Source organism: Dasypus novemcinctus, chromosome 19 (genome assembly GCF_030445035.2).
Source record: "Dasypus novemcinctus isolate mDasNov1 chromosome 19, mDasNov1.1.hap2, whole genome shotgun sequence".
In the NCBI taxonomy this organism is placed as follows: Eukaryota; Metazoa; Chordata; class Mammalia; order Cingulata; family Dasypodidae; genus Dasypus; species Dasypus novemcinctus.
Genome location: NC_080691.1, coordinates 21,365,561 through 21,384,548, shown reverse-complemented (window position 1 = coordinate 21,384,548; position 18,988 = coordinate 21,365,561). Strand labels below are relative to the sequence as shown.

Here is an 18,988-nt window from a genome sequence, read left to right as displayed (position 1 = left end):
TACATTTCTGTGGTATAAACAAACAGTTCCCCCAAGAAAAAAATACTTTATGTTGTGTCCAGTGGGCTTTATCACATGCTAAGTGTCATGAACCTTGTCCCTTCCTCTGGGGAGGTGTGGTCGCTTGGTGAGCATTTCAGAGCTGGAAGGTCTGAGGAGGGATCCACCTTTTCTGGATAGCCGCAGTGCTATCCTCTGCTGGAACCTGAGGCTCTGACCTGAGCCACCGTCAGTGCTTCCAGACAGTTCTATTAGTACATGAATCCATGTGCTCATTCTGCTGCTTACTCATCCAAAATCATTTCAGGAAAAGGCCACTGCTCTTGAAAAATGGGGGAAGCCATTTTAGGTTGCTTCTTTATTGTATTAAAAAGATTTACTGTCCAACAACAGACTTGAAATATTTTGATCAAGGTAAAATGCACTGTACCTATCACAAAGATCATTTCCTGAAGGAAGGAATCTCTTGCCCCACCTCCAACCTGGGAGGGGGTGGGGGGGCACACTACTTTCAGACTCATCATCTTTCCTTAGCTGCTTAGCTCATTTGGTCACAGAGTAGCATAAATAAGCAAGAATTTACTGGAATTACATCTTCAGAGTGGAATTAAAAGCTGCTGAAAAAACTTAAAATTGCTGTAAGATTTAGAAGCCCAATGAGGGTAGAGAAGCAGGACTATTTTTGCCTGGAACAACCTTGAATCTCTTCTTAGAGATCGATCATGCAGCATTTCCTTTTGCAGAATTCCCCTAAGAAATAGCTTGTCAATATTACTAGGGCCAAAGCACACAGCTTCCTGTGTTTGGGCTGATCTGTGTGCTAGTGAAACGCAGACAAGCCTTGGCTTCCCAGCTGCTTCTTATCTCTCTTGCTTTTAAAAAGGCTAGTCTAGGAGCTTTGATTTACCTGTGTCCATACTCAAAAATGCTCTCATGAGCCTTGATAGCTTTTTAAACTTAAAAGAGACTGTTTACCCATATTCTGTCTGTCTTCTACTCAAAGGGGATGAAACTGTTTCATCTTGGACCTTTTGACCTTGGCTGAGAGTTTTGCTTTTGGTCTTGTACACAAGGTTGTTGTTTAAAATCTTCTAGTGGAATCCTTATCTAACTCTCATGTATCATTACTATTTAGTTTATTGAAGAGGAGTTGGCTTTTCACTCAATGCCAGTTCCACTGGTCTTCTATTTTTTCTGATTTGATTCTGTTTTTTTAAAAGAGCCTTTGTACAGCAATCATCAGTTATGATTTGATTCCAAGCTTTGCAAAAATGAGAGTTTACTTTGCAGCTGCTATGAAAATGCTGACTAGAGGGGGAAAAGAAACTGATTTCAAGGGAAATGTTGACTGTTGCTGGTTGAATATTTAAATTGTACTGGCTGTCAGTGCACTACATGTCAGTACTTTCTCAGTACTTTCTGCCAGTTCAAGTTAAAACTGTAATGTAGCCCAGGAAACACCTTGGCAATGTAGGATGTTGACCAAGGAGTTAAACAATTAGCTTATGAAAACCTGCTTCTGTAGAAGTTACTTTTAGTGGTTTTCTCTCATGTATAATTTTTAAATGCTAATGAGAATAAAGTCATGCATTTTGAATATAAAGCAAGTTTTAAGAATATTTCTCAATGTTTCCTTTTCCCTACTATGTACATAGGCTGATGCAGATAGTTTTTATATGGCATGCAATGGCCGCCAATTTAACTCAATAGAAGACGATGTTTGCCAGCTCGTCTATGTGGAAAGGGCTGAAGTGCTGAAATCTGAAGATGTAAGTGAAAACAATTTTTATATTTGATATAAATGTAGCAATGTTAAAATTTTATCTGTGAAAATGTCCAAAACGACAGTCATAGACAGAAAGTAGATTAGTGATTGCCAGAGACTGGGGAAAGGATTGGAGCGTGACTGCTGATGGGTATAGGTTTCTTTGGGGCGGTGGAAATGTACTAAAATTAGATAGGGTGATGGTTGGACAATTATGAGTATTCTGAAAACCACTGAATTGTACATTTTTAAATGGTGAATTTTATCTTAATTTTTTAAATTGCAAAGAAAATGTTTCCTTTGTTGTTAAAATAAGCTTTCAGCTATTTCAGATCGATGAAACATCACCTGGAGCCAAAAAGAGGTTAATGTTTTTTGTTTTAAATATTAACCCTTAATCTTCCTGATTCTTGATTCTGATTTGTTTTGTTATTCTGTTTTTTTGTGGTTTTTTTAAAGATTTATTTATTTATTTATTTCTCTCCCCTCCCCACCCCACCCCGGTTGTCTGTTCTCTGTGTCTATTTGCTGCATCTTGTTTCTTTGTCCACTTCTGTTGTTGTCAGCGGCACAGGAATCCGTGTGTCTGTGTTTCTTTTTGTTGCGTCATCTTGTCGTGTCAGCTCTCTGTGTGGGTGGCACCATCCTTAGGCAGGCTGCACTTTCTTTCGCACTGGGCGGCTCTCCTTACGGGGCTCACTCCTTGCGCGGGGGGCTCCCCTATGTGGGGGACCCCCCTGCGTGGCAGGGCACTCCTTGTGCACATCAGCACTGCGCATGGGCCAGCTCCACACGGGTCAGGGAGGCCCAGGATTTGAACTGTGCACCTCCCATGTGGTAGACGGACACCCTAACCACTGGGCCAAGTCTGCCTCCCTGTTCTGTTTTTGATGCAACTTGTGATTGACTTAAGCTGCCACCCTCCTTAGGAGACTTTCCTTTACAATATATGATCATTGAATCATTTTATGTAACAGATACTACTCTGTATATATTTAGATTTTCTTTTTTTTTCAAAATAGACCTAAAGCTCTTTTTACCTTAAAATCAGCTTGGGAATGGATGTCGCTCAAGTGGATGAGCTCCTGCTTCCCATGTACGAGGTCCTGGGTTCAATCCCTGGTACCTCCTTATGGAAATAATTGTTTCTGTCATTTGATTAGGTAAAATAAATTTGATAGGTGCTAAAATTGTGCTTCCCTTATGCCAGGCAGTGCACTAGGCCTCAGTGTACCAAATGAACTTGATCTCTTGAGAGACTTATGGGAAATATCTATTTTTTGGGAGATGTATATTAACGTGATTTTTCTCAGAAGCTTGCCTTTATATGTATCCCTTTTCACCTTCTAAGTATTCCTCCTGGGCTTTCAGCTATCAGGTCTGAAGTTAGATATTGCTTTCTTAGGGGTGCCTTTCCTGACCACCTAGCCCAAGTCATGCCCCTGTTTCCTACCCTATTATAGCTTTCTGCACTTTTCCTTCATAGCACTTATAACTCTTGGTAATTATGCTTCTTTTTATTATTTGAGTTTTAACTGTTCTTCTAGACTCTTAGCTCTCTGAAGGTCAGGACTGACTCTTGTTTTTTTTTTTCACTTACTGGATCTGTTGCTCACCATTGTTCCACACCTAGAACAGTGTTGGCAGATAGCAAGGACCAAATAAAATCAGTGTTTTTAAGGGGAGTGGGTATAGTTCAGTGGCTGAGTGCCTATTTCCCAGGTACAAGGTTCTGGGTTCAATCCCCTGTACCTCCTGAAAAAAAAATCTGTGCTGTTAATACTATTGTCACTAACTAGAAAGTGTTGTTATAATTTACTCTGCAGAAACATCATCCAAATCCATTCCTATTCTACAGCTTTTGTTGCTTTATGTTCTATCATAATCCTAGATGTTTAGAGCTAGAGACAGGAGTCTGGTAACAAGTCAAATAATCTGTTAAGGTTGTGGCAGCAGTCTCCCTTCCTAGAATGTCAGCTGAGGGCGAGGATCTGGTCTGTTTTGTCCACCACTGTATCCCCAGTGCCTTCCACAGTGCCAGCAATATAGGAGGTTCTCAGTGAATATTTGTTGAATCAAGGAGTGGATGAAAATCTTACCAATTTAAATGATCTGGAAAGAATAATAATGTTGATACTATCTTGTCAGAAGTCAAAGAGCAACAGAAAAGCTATTGTTTGCCAAAAAAAGAGAAAGAAAGCTGGTGTTCCTCAAGTGTGGCTTACGTGAGATGTTTCCCTATAGGGTGCCAGCCTCCCAGTGATGGACCTAACCGAGCTCCCCAAGTGCACAGTATGTCTGGAGCGCATGGATGAGTCCGTGAATGGCATTCTCACCACACTTTGTAACCACAGCTTCCACAGCCAGTGTCTGCAGCGCTGGGACGACACCACGTGAGTGCAGAGGCTCAACGCCCAGTATATCAAAGCCCCTCATACCCTTTCCAGAGTTAAAAGTGGCCACCACCTGAGGGTGCCACAACATAGTGAACATTATTAATCCCAATGAATGATATGCTAAGGAGTGGTTGACTTCGAAGAGTCGATGTTATATATGTGATACCAGAATAGAGAGAGAGAGAGAGAGAACAACTAAAGAGACAATAGCAAAGGCAATACTTGCTCCTGGATGGTATCTAACAAGGGAGGAGAAAAGGCTCAAAAGGAAGTTATTGGGACATATAAAACAATAGGATTATAGGTTGTAAACATTCTATCAATGTTAAGTTTTTTGAACTTGAGAACTGCACTTAAAGTGGATTCATAAGTGACTGTCCTTGTCCTCAGGAAATGTACATGGCATTATTAAGTGTTCAAGGAGCATGATGTTTACAACCTATACGCAAGTGTTCAGAAAAGGGATGGGTGGATGGATGAATAAATTGATAGATTGATGGATAAATTGATAGACTGATGGATAGATAGCTAGAATGCTATAGCAAGTGCGACAAAATGTTAAAATTGGTGAATCTGAGTCTCTGGGAGGGTAGGATATATTGTAGTTCTCTGTATGAGGTTTACATTATTTTCTAACAGTCCTGTAAGTTTGGAAGTATTTCAAAATAAAAAGTTTCAAATTAAAAAACAAAAAAAAAACTCGGCCACCACCAAAAATTATCCATTTTAAGTATTTGATTTTATAAACCTCAGCACCTTGATAGTAAAGAGGTCACATGGAAGGGTATTCAGTTTTCCTTCTTCCTTTCCTTCCTTTATATGGGAATCAGCATTCTTCCAAGTCCTTTTTAGTGTGCTCACTCTGAATTCTTGTGGTACTTCCCACAGTAATATGAGTTACTCTTTCCTTCTAAGAGGCAGAGAATGAAAAAAAAATGTGGGGGTGAGGGGGGGTGGGACTAAGCTTAGCCTTAAGATTCTTATGCTAAAACCAAATATAGGTCCAAAATCTCATTTATCAGCAGCACTTCATATCTGCCAGTTTCTTTTACTTTCTCATCGACTGGGTTATAGCAGTTTAAGATTTTAACTTGTCAGGTATTAATGGCTCATTGGCCAGTAGTAAGAGCAGTCACCAAGTGTGAGGCACACACCTGCATGTCCTATTTCCCAATTCAACAAAGACCTTATTTGCAGGTTGGCATTGCTGCATGGCCTGTACCTTTTTTTTTTTTCAATCAGGGGTGGTTGTTCCCTTTGGAAACTGCACTGTGGGACTTAGCTAGAAAAGTAGATCAGACACTGGCCTCCTGGGTTCCACAGTACAGGGGGAAAGAAGGAGAATTAAATAATCTCATAAATAAATGTGAACTCATAGCCGTAACAAGTGTTACGAAGGAGCAGTGTGCAGCATCATGGCCGGAGAATAGGAGCCCTTTGCAGTCAGAGTGTCTGAGATGCAGCATTGGATCTGAGGGCTGAGGAGGTATAGGAGTTAGCCAGTGGAAGAGTGGAGCCGAGGAGAAGACAGTTAAAAGGAAGGGCAGCACACATGATGTGGGAAGTCACATTCCAAAGCCAGGAAGTTATGAGGGGTAAAAGTCCGTAGGAATTTCTCTTTGCCACCCATGGCTGGACTGGAAGAAGAATGCCAGCCCTCTCAGAGCAAGAACTTGGCTTGCATGAGTCCTGGTGAAGCATAGGAGTTCAGTTAATATTGTTGAGCAAATATACACTGGGTTTTATGTAGCATGCTTATTTAGCTGGATGAGAATCTTGCCCCAGTTATATTCTGGAGTATCATTTGGGGTTCTTCAATGAATTGTCCAGGTTTAAAATTGCCTGGAACACAGCCACAGTGGGATGCATGCATTCCATACAATGTTTATCTATATCTTGTATACATTTGCTATGCTATTTAAATTTTGAGCACTTTGTTCCCTGCCAATCCAGTTTTTACTTTCATTATAGATTAACTATCATAGAGCCATAGCATATTAAAGTTGGAAGTTTCCTCATTTGACAAAGGAGGAAACTGACTCAGAGAGATGAGGCTTAGCATGCTGAAGGTGTAAGGACCAGACAGTAGAAGAACTGGGTCTAGAATTCAACTTTCATATCGTGGCTCAAGCAGTTGGGCACCTACCACATGGGAGGTCCCTGGTTCAGTTTCCGGTGCCTCCTAAAAAAGAAGAGCTGACAAAATGGGCTGGCGTGACGAGCTAATGCAACAAGATGATGTAATGAGGAAACACAATGAGGGACACAACAAGCAGGGAAAAGAGGTGGCTCAAGTGATTGGGCACCTCCCTCCCACATGGGAGGTCCCAGGTTTGGTTCCCAGTGCCTCCTAAAAAAAGAAAAGATAAGCAGACACAGAGAGCACACAGCAAATGGACACACAGAACCTCAGACAGTGAGGGCAAACAACAGTGGGTGAGTGGGCAGAAATAAAATCTTTTTTTTTTTTTTTTAATTAAAGCACACAGTTTATTTAGCATGTGGGTTTGAGCCTCATTATATGCTTATTACAATACTAGGTGTTGAGAGAGAAGAGTCAAAGGCAGACCCTCCTCAGGGAAGTTCAATCTACAAAGGGAGCTTACACATAAACATAGATGTATATGATTCAAGGTAGAGACGGAGAATAAATTGATGGCTTTCCCAGCTGTGGGATGTCAGGAAGGGCTGCAGGTAGGAGGCACCATTGATACTACATCTGGAAGGGTATTGTTCTGACACAGGAAGACAGATGTCAGGTCAGGGCATTTGGAGGAGGTTTCCTCAACATCTCAGAGGGAAAATAAGATAAAAACTCAAAATTATTTTTGGAGGGGAAGGCACTGAGAATTTAATAAACTTAATTATATTTAATAGATACTAATTGTATTTAATGAGATGGTATGTAATAGAATGCTAATTATATAGAAGAAATAATTTTGTACTTTTTTCCTTTATATTCTCAGTATCAGATTTATATTTCAGAAAGCTCATTCTCCACAATATGGAAAATTTAGAGTTTTTTTATCCAGTCACTGCCAGAGCCACACACAAACCAAGTGTGTGGCACAAAGCTAGTTTCTACTCTCAACAAAACTGCTTGCTGCCTACTAGCTACCATTGTTGTTTCATTGAGGTTTTTTCCTGTCAAAGAAAGACAGAGACTGGATCCTTCAGCCTTAATAGAGGAACCACAGAGCTTCCTTATCTGTGTCAAAAATTTAGTGTTCTTTCTGTTCATTTCCTTTTCTCAGTTTCATTTACTCAGTCAGGGTGACAAATTAAACTGATACAGGTTGTACCTTGAACATTCTTTTTTCTTACTGCCAATTTAGTTAACCATAACTCTTTAATTCTGACACACTGTTTTTACTCGTCTGGCAAAAAATATTCATGTCTAGTAGTTAGCATTACTTTGTCTTGAGTACAACAGAAAAGGGTTATGGATTTTTTTCCTATGCTGTTTTTATTGGCTTTTGTAAATCACAACTTAAGTTCTGACAGTACTGATATCCTCAGATGATATTTACAGTATGATAAGATGCCGTGTGTAATATTAGGAAGTACATTAACAGTTTTATTTTAATTTGATAAAATTTTTACTACAGATCTTATTTCCAATTCTAAAGAACAACCTTGAGAGGACAGGGTTAATTATGAATAATTCAGCTCTTTTGATAAATGGGGATAGGGTAGTGTAGCAGTTTGACATTATTGATGAATTCCAAAAAGAAATATTGGATTATGTTTATAAACTGATCTTTTCCTCTGGCCATATGAGATTATATTGGATTACTTAATCAAGTAAACCTCTTATATCAGTAGGGTGTTGAGTCCCCGCCCTTTGGTGGGTGGGGACTCACAGATAAAAGGCATGGCAAAGACAGAGTTGGAGGGGTTTTTGATGTTGGAGTTTGATGCTGAAGCCTTAAGCTATAGCCCTGGGAGGTAAGCACACAGAGAAAGAGAAGCAAGCCCCAGGAAGAGAGGAACCCTGAGCCCAGAAAGAAGCAAAACCCTGGAAGAGAGGAACCCAGGAATCCTGAACCATCACAGATGTCAGCAGCCATCTTGCTCCAACACGTGAAAATATACTTTGGTGAGGGAAGTAACGTATGCTTTATGGCCTGATATCTGTAAATCAAATAAATACCCTTTATAAAAATCAACCAATTTATGGTATTTTGCATTTTGCACCTTTGGCTGACTAATACAGGTAGATTGGAATAAAAATACCTTGTGAATAACCAGATATGAAACAAGTAATAATTTGTTTCGGGGAAGTGAATGTGGCTCAAGAAATGGGGCTCCCGCCTATCACATAGGAGGTCCCAGGTTCGGTTCCCAGTGCCTCCTAAAGAAGACAACCAAGAGAGTGAGCTGGCGCAACAAGATGACATGAGGAACACAATGAGAATCAGGATAAGCGGGGAGCAGACGTGGCTCAAGCGATTGTGTGCCTCCCTCCCACATAGGAGGTCACAGGTTCAGTTCCCACTGCCTCCTAAAAAAAGAGGAAGGCTAGCAGACAGAGCACACAATGAACAGTCACAGAGAGCAGATAGCTAGCACAAACAACAAGGGGTGGGGAGGAATAAATAAATAAAAATAAACCTTAAAAAAAATTTGTCTAAGGTTCCTAATTGTAACCTGTAAATATTTAGCTATTAAGCCTTAGATAGGAAAGTGGAAAAAGACAGGAGGTAGATCAAGATTTCTCCCTTTCTTTCTATTTTATCAAGCTTCTGTATTTTTTGTTTGAGAATAGCTTGAAAATTTTTCTCTTTTGAGTTATAATCCTTAATAGTGATCAACCTAAAAATAGTACATAAGATTCGAATTTTGACTTTTGGGTTCTGTAACTCTGTCTTTTATATTTAATATGTACCATTATCTTTTGGTGTCTTGGGTAGGTGTCCCGTTTGCCGGTACTGTCAAACTCCAGAGCCAGTAGAAGAAAATAAGTGTTTTGAGTGTGGTGTTCAGGAAGTAAGTAATGGGGCAGGAAAAGAATAATTAACACAGCTTCAATTGTCTGGGGTTTTCTTCTGCCCTTAATGACTTAAAGTCTTTTAAATTCTTTTTTAAAACAGATTTCTGTTTTCTTTTTGTCTTGGATCAGGCAATAGATGTGAATACACAAATTATCTTACTTCTAAACAAAATACTTTATATTTTTTATGCTTTTATTCTTTGTTCTTTTAAAAGGTATACATTTTACTGATAAATTGTAAGATTTTTTTTCTTGCTTCTTAGAAATCAGAGAGAGAAATGATTAACCTATCAAAGCATCCCTTGATTTATTATGCAAAACTCCTGTAGAAACAAGTCGAAGTTTAATTCTATGTCAGGCCCCTTCATACCTACTGGGCCTAATTGTGTGTTTTTATTTAATTAATTAAGAAATGACCTTCTTCTTGGCAGAACCTTTGGATTTGTTTAATATGTGGGCACATAGGATGTGGACGATATGTTAGTCGACATGCTTACAAGCACTTTGAGGAGACCCAGCACACGTACGCCATGCAGCTCACCAACCATCGAGTCTGGGACTATGCTGGAGGTGAACACTGCTCTTATTTTCTAATTTGGATTCCTGCTGTATAGAAATTTTTCTTTCAGAACCTTTCCACTGTCCCTTACTATTTGAAATACCATCTTCCTAGTAGCTTTTGCAACTTGAATTGTCAAGGTGCCCTTGAGAGCACACCTTGCCAGGAATGGCCTGAATCACACATTTTAAGGAGAGTTCACACTTCCATTCTTGCTCTCTCACTCCTTTTACAATTCAAGTGATATTTCTTTTAGAGAAATATCGCCAAGGCATTGAATTACATTTATAAAGACAAAAATTTTCTCAGCGTTAAAGCAAATGGAGGCCACTTTTCAATCTAAATAATCACGCTTTGGTTGACTCATTCTTTTCTTTAGATAATTATGTACATCGACTGGTTGCAAGTAAAACAGATGGAAAAATAGTACAGTATGAATGTGAGGGAGATACATGCCAGGAAGAGAAAATAGATGCCTTACAATTAGAGGTAAGATACTTTATCACTCAGTACCTATTTCTACTGCTTTTACTATTCTAACTTGAAAGGTTGTTTGAGCTTTTAATTTTGCCATTTAACTTGCATGTAAACTTTTTGAAAGTTCTATCATTACTGTAAATGATTATTAAGATATTTTTATTCTATTTTTCTTCTTTGAAAGTTTAAGTTTCACTGTACCTTATTTTCAGTGTGATGTTCCTAGTTATCTCAAGTTCAGTATTTAGGTTGTCCTCCATAGCTGCAAGAAAACTGCAAGTTATGTTAGCATCACAAGAGCAGTTAGAAAAACTGAGCTTACTTGGACAGAATGAAGAAAACCCAATAGCATTTTTGCATTCCCAAGAAGCTTTTTCTTATATTTTGGGCTGCCATTTATGAATTAGAGGCTATATACTCAAAGCCATTTTTGCTGTTCATATACTTCAAGAAACAACGTAATTTTGTTAATTTACACAATCAGGTTTTTCTCCATAACAGTAAATCCCATCTACTGTAAAAGTGATATAGTATAAATTTTGTGTTAATGAAAGGAAAATTTAACACATCCTGTTTCGTATAAATTTGAAAGAAAAAAAAAAGATTATTTTAAATATGAATATCTTAACCGTGGGAGGAAATGGACATTTGAAAATTTGATCATCTCAAGACTCTTAAAGATCTGATAGTTCAGAAAAATGGCCTAAAATAAGTCTGGTGTTGTTACCATCAATGTATTATTATACTGATGGGAAAAAGATTAAACACTTCACATTGTTTCTAGAATAAATAACTCCCTGTATTAATTGTAAATATATAATTGAATTTTTTAAAAAGTCAACCATTGTCTATTGAACACTACTTACTATATTAGTTTCCTAGAGTTGCCACATACTGGATGTCTGTGCCACATCTGGATGAGCTAAAACAACAGTAATTCATTCTCTCACAATTCTGGAAGCCAGAAGTCCAAAATCAAGGCGTTGGCAGAGCCACAGTCTGGCAGAGCCTCAAGCTCTGGAGGAGGAACCTTACTTACCTCTTGCAGGTCTTGGTGGCCCTGCATGTTTCTTGGCTGTGGCAGCACAACTCCAATTTCTGTCTTTGTCTTCATGTGACCATTTTCCCTCTGTATCTGGGTCTGTGTGTCCAAATTTCCCTGTTGGAAGGACACCAGTCACGTATAATTTAGTGCCCACTGTAAAGACTTCATCTTAACTAATTACAGCTACAAAGACCCTGTATTCAAGGGTCACATTCACAGATACTGAGAGTTAGGACTTAAGTATGTCTTTAGGGGACACTGTTCAACCCACAACAGCTACTATGTGTCAGCCACTGTTCCCATGCTGGGGACACCGCACTGAACAAACCTGGTGTATTCCCTGCCCTCATGGAATGTACATCCAGTGCACACACGTTCTCCCAATTGTCCTTTCTCTTTTGCACTTTTAGTGCCTTCTCTAGCCTACAAACATGTTTGGGTTGCTTTTTTTTTTTTAAGGAGGTATCAGGTATAGAACCCAAGACCTTGTACGTGGGAAACAGGTGCTCAACCACTGAGGAGCTACATCTGCTCCCCTCAGATCTCTTTGTAGTCTTCCAGAATTGTCTTTCAAAATGCACATGTGATCTTGCCACTCTTCAGCCTTTGATTCTCCTCTGTCCACATTTCTCAATATAGAGTCTACAATTTGGTCCCAGTTTATCTCCCTAGTCTTCTCTCTTAATCCCTTACCCATCAGCCTCACTTGTTAATCTCTGAAGAGATCCTGAACATTCTCAGGTCTTGTCTTGGTCCAGCATTTATTTCTGGAATCATATCTTTCTTTTTTTATCTGCCTCCCCCTCCTATCTGTCAAGAGCCTTTTCACATCTCACCTTCTCTCAGAAGTCCTACCACACCCCACTATCATAAGCTATCTGTCCCTTCCCTGTAGAGACACAGCACTGTTATTCAGTCATGCAGCAAACATTTCTTGACATTCACTGAGGCACTGGGGGTACAGAAACAGAGATATAATCCTCACTTTCCAGGAGTTCACAGCCTGATCAAGGAGGCAGACTGGTCAACTAGTGATTACATGCTAGGATCATAAGTGCTATTCATGACAGGCAGAGGACTGAGGAGGTAAGAAGTGACACTTAGCACAAGGGTTGGGAGGAACAGGGACAGCTTCCTGGAGTGGCTTAGACAGGTAAGTTGATTTATGTTAACACTTAATTATAACCATTGTGGTTCTTTGTAAAGTCTGCTTGAACAGAACATGATTTTTAATGTGCATTTCTCCATTTCTCCCCACAAGATCATAAGCCTCAGGAAAATAGGAGTGTAATTATCATCTCTGTGATCCCCCTGGCCCAAAGTTTGTTGAGAATTGGACCAAGGTATAATACGTATCCTGATGACGAGTATTAATCTTTCTATTCAGTAGATCATTAAAAATGAAGTTGTAATCGAATTTTAGAGACTGACAGCAGTGTTGTTTTGGTGTTTATTCTTTGCTTTTAGTATTCATATTTATTAACAAGCCAGCTGGAATCTCAGCGAATCTACTGGGAAAACAAGATAGTTCGGATAGAGAAGGACACAGCAGAGGAAGTAAGTCTCTTTGTTTGGTTTGGTGTTAGTGCTGAAATGCCACAGTTCTGGGCAGTCTGATGTGGAGGGTGCAAGGAGGTAGAATACAGGGGAAAGGGTTCCTACATGCTTCCTTTCTCAGTCTTATATTCAGGTAGAGAACTGTTTGCATCTTAAAAAAAAAAAAAAATTCTAATTTGAAGATTTGAGTATTTTGGGTGGGTTGAGTTTGTGTATTTGTTTATTTATCGATCTCAGTCAGGTTTTTAGTGCCTTGTACAATTTCATTAAAAAAAAAAATAGAAGTCCTACATGAGGGTTTGTAATTTGAATCAGCAGTTAGTTTATCAACTAGGAAACAGCTCATTTTAGGAACTCAGCGTGGGCTGCTGAGGCACCAAGATTATGCTGAGCCATTCTAAATTGTAAAAAGTGAAATTGGGCAGAAATGCTAAAGTTTCAGCAGACATCTTTGTGCCCTAACAAAATAATCCTTTTATGCTGTTCATTCCTCCAATGTATGAAAGAGAAAAATGGTTTGACTTTGTTGTTTTTTTGGGTTTTTTTTTTTAAGATTTAAAAAAAATTTTATTTCTCTCCCCTTCCCCCTCCCCCCCACCCCCCATTGTCTGCTTTGTGTCCATTCGCTGTGCATTCTTCTGTGTCTGATTGCATTCTTGTCAGTGGCACCAAGAATCTGTGTCTCTTTTTCTGTTGCATCATCTAGCTGTGTCAGCTCTGTGTGTGTGTGCGACAGCACTCCTGGGCAGGCTGTACTTTTTTTGCTTGGGGCAGCTCTCCTTGAGGGGTGCACTCCTTGCGCGTGGGGCTGCCCAACGCAGGGGACACCCATGCGTAGGCACGGCACTCCTTGCGTGCATCAGCACCGCACAAGGGCAGCTCACCACACTGGTGAGGAGGCCCTGGGTTTGAACCCTGGACCTCCTGTGTGGTAGGCAGACGTTCTATCAGTTGAGCCAAATCCTCTTCCCTGGTTTGACTTTGGTAGAAGCCCAGGTGGAAGGCCCAGAGATCTAGCTGCTTCTTGTTCCCCCTTGTCCCCAACATACCAAGGAACCTCTAAGATTCCAAAGAAGATAGTTTGAAAACCTATGGGATAGAAAATCCTCCAAGGGTTTGTATATAATTGGGGTTCTAGGGACCGTTCTCAGGACTTGGAGGCAGTGTCTAATTTGGTATTAAATATTAAATAAAACTTCTAAAATTTAAAATGATTAATTTAGGGAAGTAGTTGTGGCTCAGCTGATAAAGCATCTGCCTACCATATGAGGGGTCCAAGGTTCGATACCCAGGGCCTCCTGACCTGTGTGGTGAGCTGGCCCACGCATAGTGCTGCCGTGTGCAAGGAGTGCCGTGCCACACAAGGGTGTCCCCACATAGGGGTGCCCCACTGCAAGGAGTGTGCCCCACACGGAGAGCCACCCCATGCAAAAAAGTGCAACCTGTCCAGGAGTGGTGCCACACACACGGAGAGCTGACGCAGCAAGATGACGCAACAGAAAAAAGTGATACTTCCCCAGTGCCACATGACAAGAATGCCAGTGGACAAAGAACACACAGCGAATGGACACAGAGAGCAGACAACAGGGGGGAAGGGAAGAAAAATAAATAAAATAAATCTTAACAAAAAAAAAAAGATTGATTTAGTGATATTTGAGTCTTCAGGTGGGAACTACCACTCTGATGATCAGGATGACCCTGGAGCTCAGCAGGCAGGACCCAGGCTTTCACTTTAAGTCAGGCTTACAAACCCTAGTCTCTGGATATCCAGGCATCTTGTGCTTATAAATGAGAGATCAACTTTTAAAAATAAATGCTTAACACCAGCTTTAAAATTATCTTTAGTTAAAAGTTCTTGATGAAATTCTTATAAGAACGTTCCTAGCAATGGATATGCCTTTCCAGAGGTGCTGCTCAGGTCCACTTGAGTTACTAGTCTGATTTACTAGTCTGAATCAGAGTACGTGTGGGGAAGCATATGCCTTCCAGTGGTGCCCAGGAGAGTTCTGGAGCACAGGTCACTGCCACTTGATGATGTGGACTTGCAGGGCAGGAGTATCAGCATTTCAACTGCTACCTTAAAGTGGGTTTTCCTAGGAGGAACAGCACCTTGATCACCTACCAGGGTTTCAAGCAGACCCTTGAGCGCCAGACTCAGGATTCTCTCTGCCCTTGGAAATACTTCAGGATTAACTGCAATCCCCAGGACAAACCAGTAAAAAGAAGGGAAACTGAAAACTGGGAAATGCTTATTTACTTTATGGTAGGAGTGAGGTGGAGGCAAGCTTTAAGTACTTGAAAGCATGTTTTGTTTTCAAATAACAAATGTGATTTATCCACAAACTAATGGATTATGCAACCCTTTTGTTCCTGCCCCATCCTCCTTTTGACCAGTTCTCTGTCCATTAGCACTTCTCACAGTAGAGCCTGTGCAGGGAGAAGCACTAACCCTCTATAGCCTGTCCCAGACAAAGATTCTTGTTCGTGGGTCTCATTGGGAGAGGGACAATTGATGAAGATTGGAATTAATTGGGAATTTCAATTATAATACTATTCTTACCCCATAATGCCTTAGGTAGTACCTTTATTATGTGATGTGAACAGAGGCTTGTTCTTAGATAATGAGACTCATCTCACTTTAAGGTTCTTAATATTAGGCAGTCACTGCAAGTGAATTCTCCCAAGATAACACTTCTCTTTGGACCCCTAGTTCCACTGTAAGTCAGTATTTTTCCAGTTTTGAATTGTGAAATGAGTTTGATGGGTCTTACCTACTATTTTTACTAATTAAATAGGGAAGATGTAAAAAAAAATCAGTGTATCACATGTAATAATGTTTTGAGGAACTTGTTTTAATTATATATGTATGTTATATACAATTTATTTTAATATATATTTAAATACACTTATGTATGTGTACGTGTATTAGGTATTTCTTACTGTGAGCTAATAGTCAGAAATGTTTAAAAATTTACTAATTTAAACCATGGTAACATTCGTCTATAGGAGCATTAAAAATCATTTTAGGGTTACTTTGTGTTTTTCATCTTGATATAGAAGTGTTTGACTTTTTTTTTTTAATGTTTCTTTACTGACCAAATCATATACAATTTGTTTTCATTTGATAGTAATTTCTGCCTTTCCCAACAATATCACAAGACAGTTCAGGAGAAAATGACAAAATGATCTACTGTTCTCTTGTTTTTAAATCAATATTAAAGAGAAACATGCCAAACTAGAATTAGTGTAATTTTAAAGCTATTTTTATTTTTATGACAGAGAACTTGTAAAAATCTCCCTTTCTTTTTCTTTAAAAACTATCAGTTCCGATTGGGGAGCTGCTTATCCATCTGGAAAATGTTTACAAAGAATGAGTTAAAAGTGTGTGACCCTTCCCTTTGCATGATGGATGTTGCATGCAACAAAAATACCATCACTACTAAGAGTTTAGATCTTGCCTGGTGGTCAAATCTCCTTTGCTATAGAGCTTTGGCCTACAGTGTAGTGCAAAGGTTTAGAACTTTGGTTTGTACCTAGAATTCTGTTCCAGTTCTGGATCTACAACACTAGCTGGGTGACCTGGGACATATTCCCTAACCTTTCTCTTTTTAAAAAAACCTCAATTTCTATAAAAAGTTGATATACCTTAGTCAGAGGATTGTTATGAGGAATAAATTGAAATATTGCTTATAAAACATCTGGCCGATGTCTGTATCATAGGATTTCAATGTTCAGTCATTTTCACCTCCTAATATTACTGCCTTATGGTTCACCCAGCCTCACTACCTCCCCTTCCCACCTAATCTTCTCTCCAGTATCCTTAGACCAGGGGAGCTGGGGCGTTTCCCAAGACCACGGATCTTGGTACCCCTTCAACCTGAGGGTTGCTGCCAGGATTGCTGCCATCTGACACATTATACACCAAAGTCTAAAAATGCCTTAAGTTTTTAAGACTCTATATTAGGAATTAGTTTTATATAGATTGCCTTTATAAATAAACTCAGTATAACAAGGACTGCTTATATTCCATATGGCTTTGTGGTACATGATAAAAGTAATAGTGCATATGAGAAAAATAACTCACATCAGCTGTCACAAGTTTCCTAGATTACCAGTGGATAATAACTTTTGGAATGTAATCACTGGAGGAAAAAAAGCAATGGCTTTTAAGCCATTAAGTTAAGAATGGAAGGCTTCCGTCGCGCCTCTGACAAGCCACCTCCTGCTCTAGTTACTTTCCAGCAGTTTTGCTTGGCATTCAACAACTCTTGATTCCTTGTTCATCCTGGAATAGAAAAGAAGTAAGAAAAAGAGGATTTCTCAAAATTTGTATTCCTATTTCAGAAATTATTTCAAATGATTGTCTCATCTTTTCTAAGTTTGGTTTGTCAAAGTTATAAACAAATAATTAGAAAAAAAAGTGTATTTTTAAAATAGCCCCAGAAATCACGGAAGTATGCCTTTGTGAAATGCATCTGATTTCTTCTTTGTTCTCTTAGATTAATAACATGAAGACCAAATTTAAAGAAACAATTGAGAAATGTGATAATCTGGAGCACAGACTAAATGATCTCCTAAAAGAAAAGCAGTCTGTAGAAAGAAAGTAGGTATAATTGGTCAATTCTTAAATCTAGCTTTTTTATTGTACAGTCTCTATAAACGGATACTTTTTCTTCCTATACAAACACCCTCATTTTCAGGTGTTCGCATCACTAGATTTTCAGGGGGGCCTCCCTAAATATGGAGCAAACTTATTGTGACTTCCTGTTTTTTAAAAATGTGTTGTATACTAGGTGGATGCCATGTGGAACACTCTCCTCCAACATGTATGTGCTTATGGGTGTGTTCAAATCCATTCCATTTTTGCCTGTGGAGTGCAGTTCCTTGAGCCTAGAGCCTGCTGCTCCTCTCAGCCGTGGTGGCTGAGTATTGGCGGTTATGAAAGAGACTGCATCTAAACTGGAGATGTCGTACACTCTGGCCTTGTGTAAGATTAAAGGACATAGATGTTGAATATGGGGCAGAGCACTCATTAACAGCATGGCAAGAACAAACCCTGTTACTGCTATTTGGGAAGATAGTTGCCACTGATGGAAATTACCCTTCTGGTTTATGTTTACCCACAAGATAAGTGGATTTTTACCTCCATAAAAATGGATTTAAAAAATGAATTTAATGGTTATTAAAACAATTTTATCTAGGAAAAAAAAAGAATTTAAATGGGAAAAATTTTCCCTAAAAAGTCTTGTTTTTGTTTTTTTTTTAAAAAAAAAAAACTTTTTATTTTAGAATAAATTTAAAGTTGCAAGGAGTTCCCATATACCATTCATCCAATTTCCCCCTTTGCTAAAAGTTTTTTTAAAGAGCTGTTGTAAAAGTAGCACTGCAACATTAATTGAAACAAAAATTAAAAATACTTTTTACCTCTCAGCACTCTAACAAATTGAAGAGTTTGTTAAAGAGTTCAAGTTAAAACTGGAAACTGTGTTAAAGTTAAAAGTGAAAGTTCTCTTTCACCCCTCAGATCCTGTTACCCAGAGGTAACCATTATTAACAGAGATAATTTGGTATTTATCCTTCCAAATCTTTTGTTCTGTTTACATAAACATCTCACAGACATAATCTTTTTTCCTACAATTATAGATTTCTTTAAAAAAAAAATGGTGTTATTTTTGTTAAAATAATACACACATGAAAAAATATTTTCTTGAAGATTGTTTCATATTGGCACATATAAATCTATCCTGATCTTCATAATAGCTGCATAGTATTCCATTGTGTGGATGTACCATAATAGTTTAACCAGTTCTCTTTCAATGGACATTAGTTTGCCTCGTGTAGTACTTACACTACTGTAAATGATATTGCAATGAGCATCTTTCTCCTTGGGTCTTTTTGCACAGCCTGAGTATATCTATTGTATGGGATAAATTCCTAGAACTAGACTAGAATAACTGAGCATGTAGATTTTCTCATTTTTACAGATAATTGCCCATTTGACTTACAGTAGAATCTTTCCCAGTTCACAATCCAGTGCTAATGTGTGGAAGTGCCTCTTTTCCCATGTCCAAACTCTTTGGCATTCTGACAGATAAAAGAGGTATCTCAAATATGTTTTAGTTGGTAATTCTTTACTCAGAAGTAAGGTTGAGCATCACGAACAGGCGCTCCCTATTCTTGAAAACTCTTTGGTTAG

At 39.0% G+C, this 18,988-nt stretch overlaps 1 protein-coding gene and 1 long non-coding RNA gene across 6 annotated transcripts in view; one reads left to right on the top strand and one right to left on the bottom strand.

Moving 5' to 3' along the window:
• The window catches only part of BRAP (BRCA1 associated protein), a 49,075-nt gene that overhangs the window by 8,765 nt on the left and 21,322 nt on the right, over window positions 1–18,988 (top strand). For all 3 annotated transcript variants that reach the window (XM_058280974.2, XM_004483016.4, XM_071210027.1), the window contains exons 5-11: window positions 1,656–1,769; window positions 4,010–4,158; window positions 9,075–9,150; window positions 9,586–9,724; window positions 10,093–10,202; window positions 12,703–12,792; window positions 17,292–17,395. In XM_058280974.2, coding sequence (XP_058136957.1) covers window positions 1,656–1,769; window positions 4,010–4,158; window positions 9,075–9,150; window positions 9,586–9,724; window positions 10,093–10,202; window positions 12,703–12,792; window positions 17,292–17,395 — 782 coding nt within the window. The remainder of the gene's footprint in view (window positions 1–1,655; window positions 1,770–4,009; window positions 4,159–9,074; window positions 9,151–9,585; window positions 9,725–10,092; window positions 10,203–12,702; window positions 12,793–17,291; window positions 17,396–18,988) is intronic.
• Window positions 4,806–12,290, bottom strand: LOC131274438 (uncharacterized). Of its 3 annotated transcripts, XR_009181715.1 has the most exons (5): window positions 12,072–12,290; window positions 11,230–11,349; window positions 11,057–11,112; window positions 10,392–10,463; window positions 4,806–5,071 (listed from the first exon to the last, which is right to left on the bottom strand). It is a non-coding gene; the product is annotated as an uncharacterized lncRNA (long non-coding RNA). The 3 variants fall into 3 exon arrangements; XR_009181713.1 differs by having other exon boundaries at window positions 11,057–11,349; XR_009181714.1 differs by lacking the exon at window positions 11,057–11,112.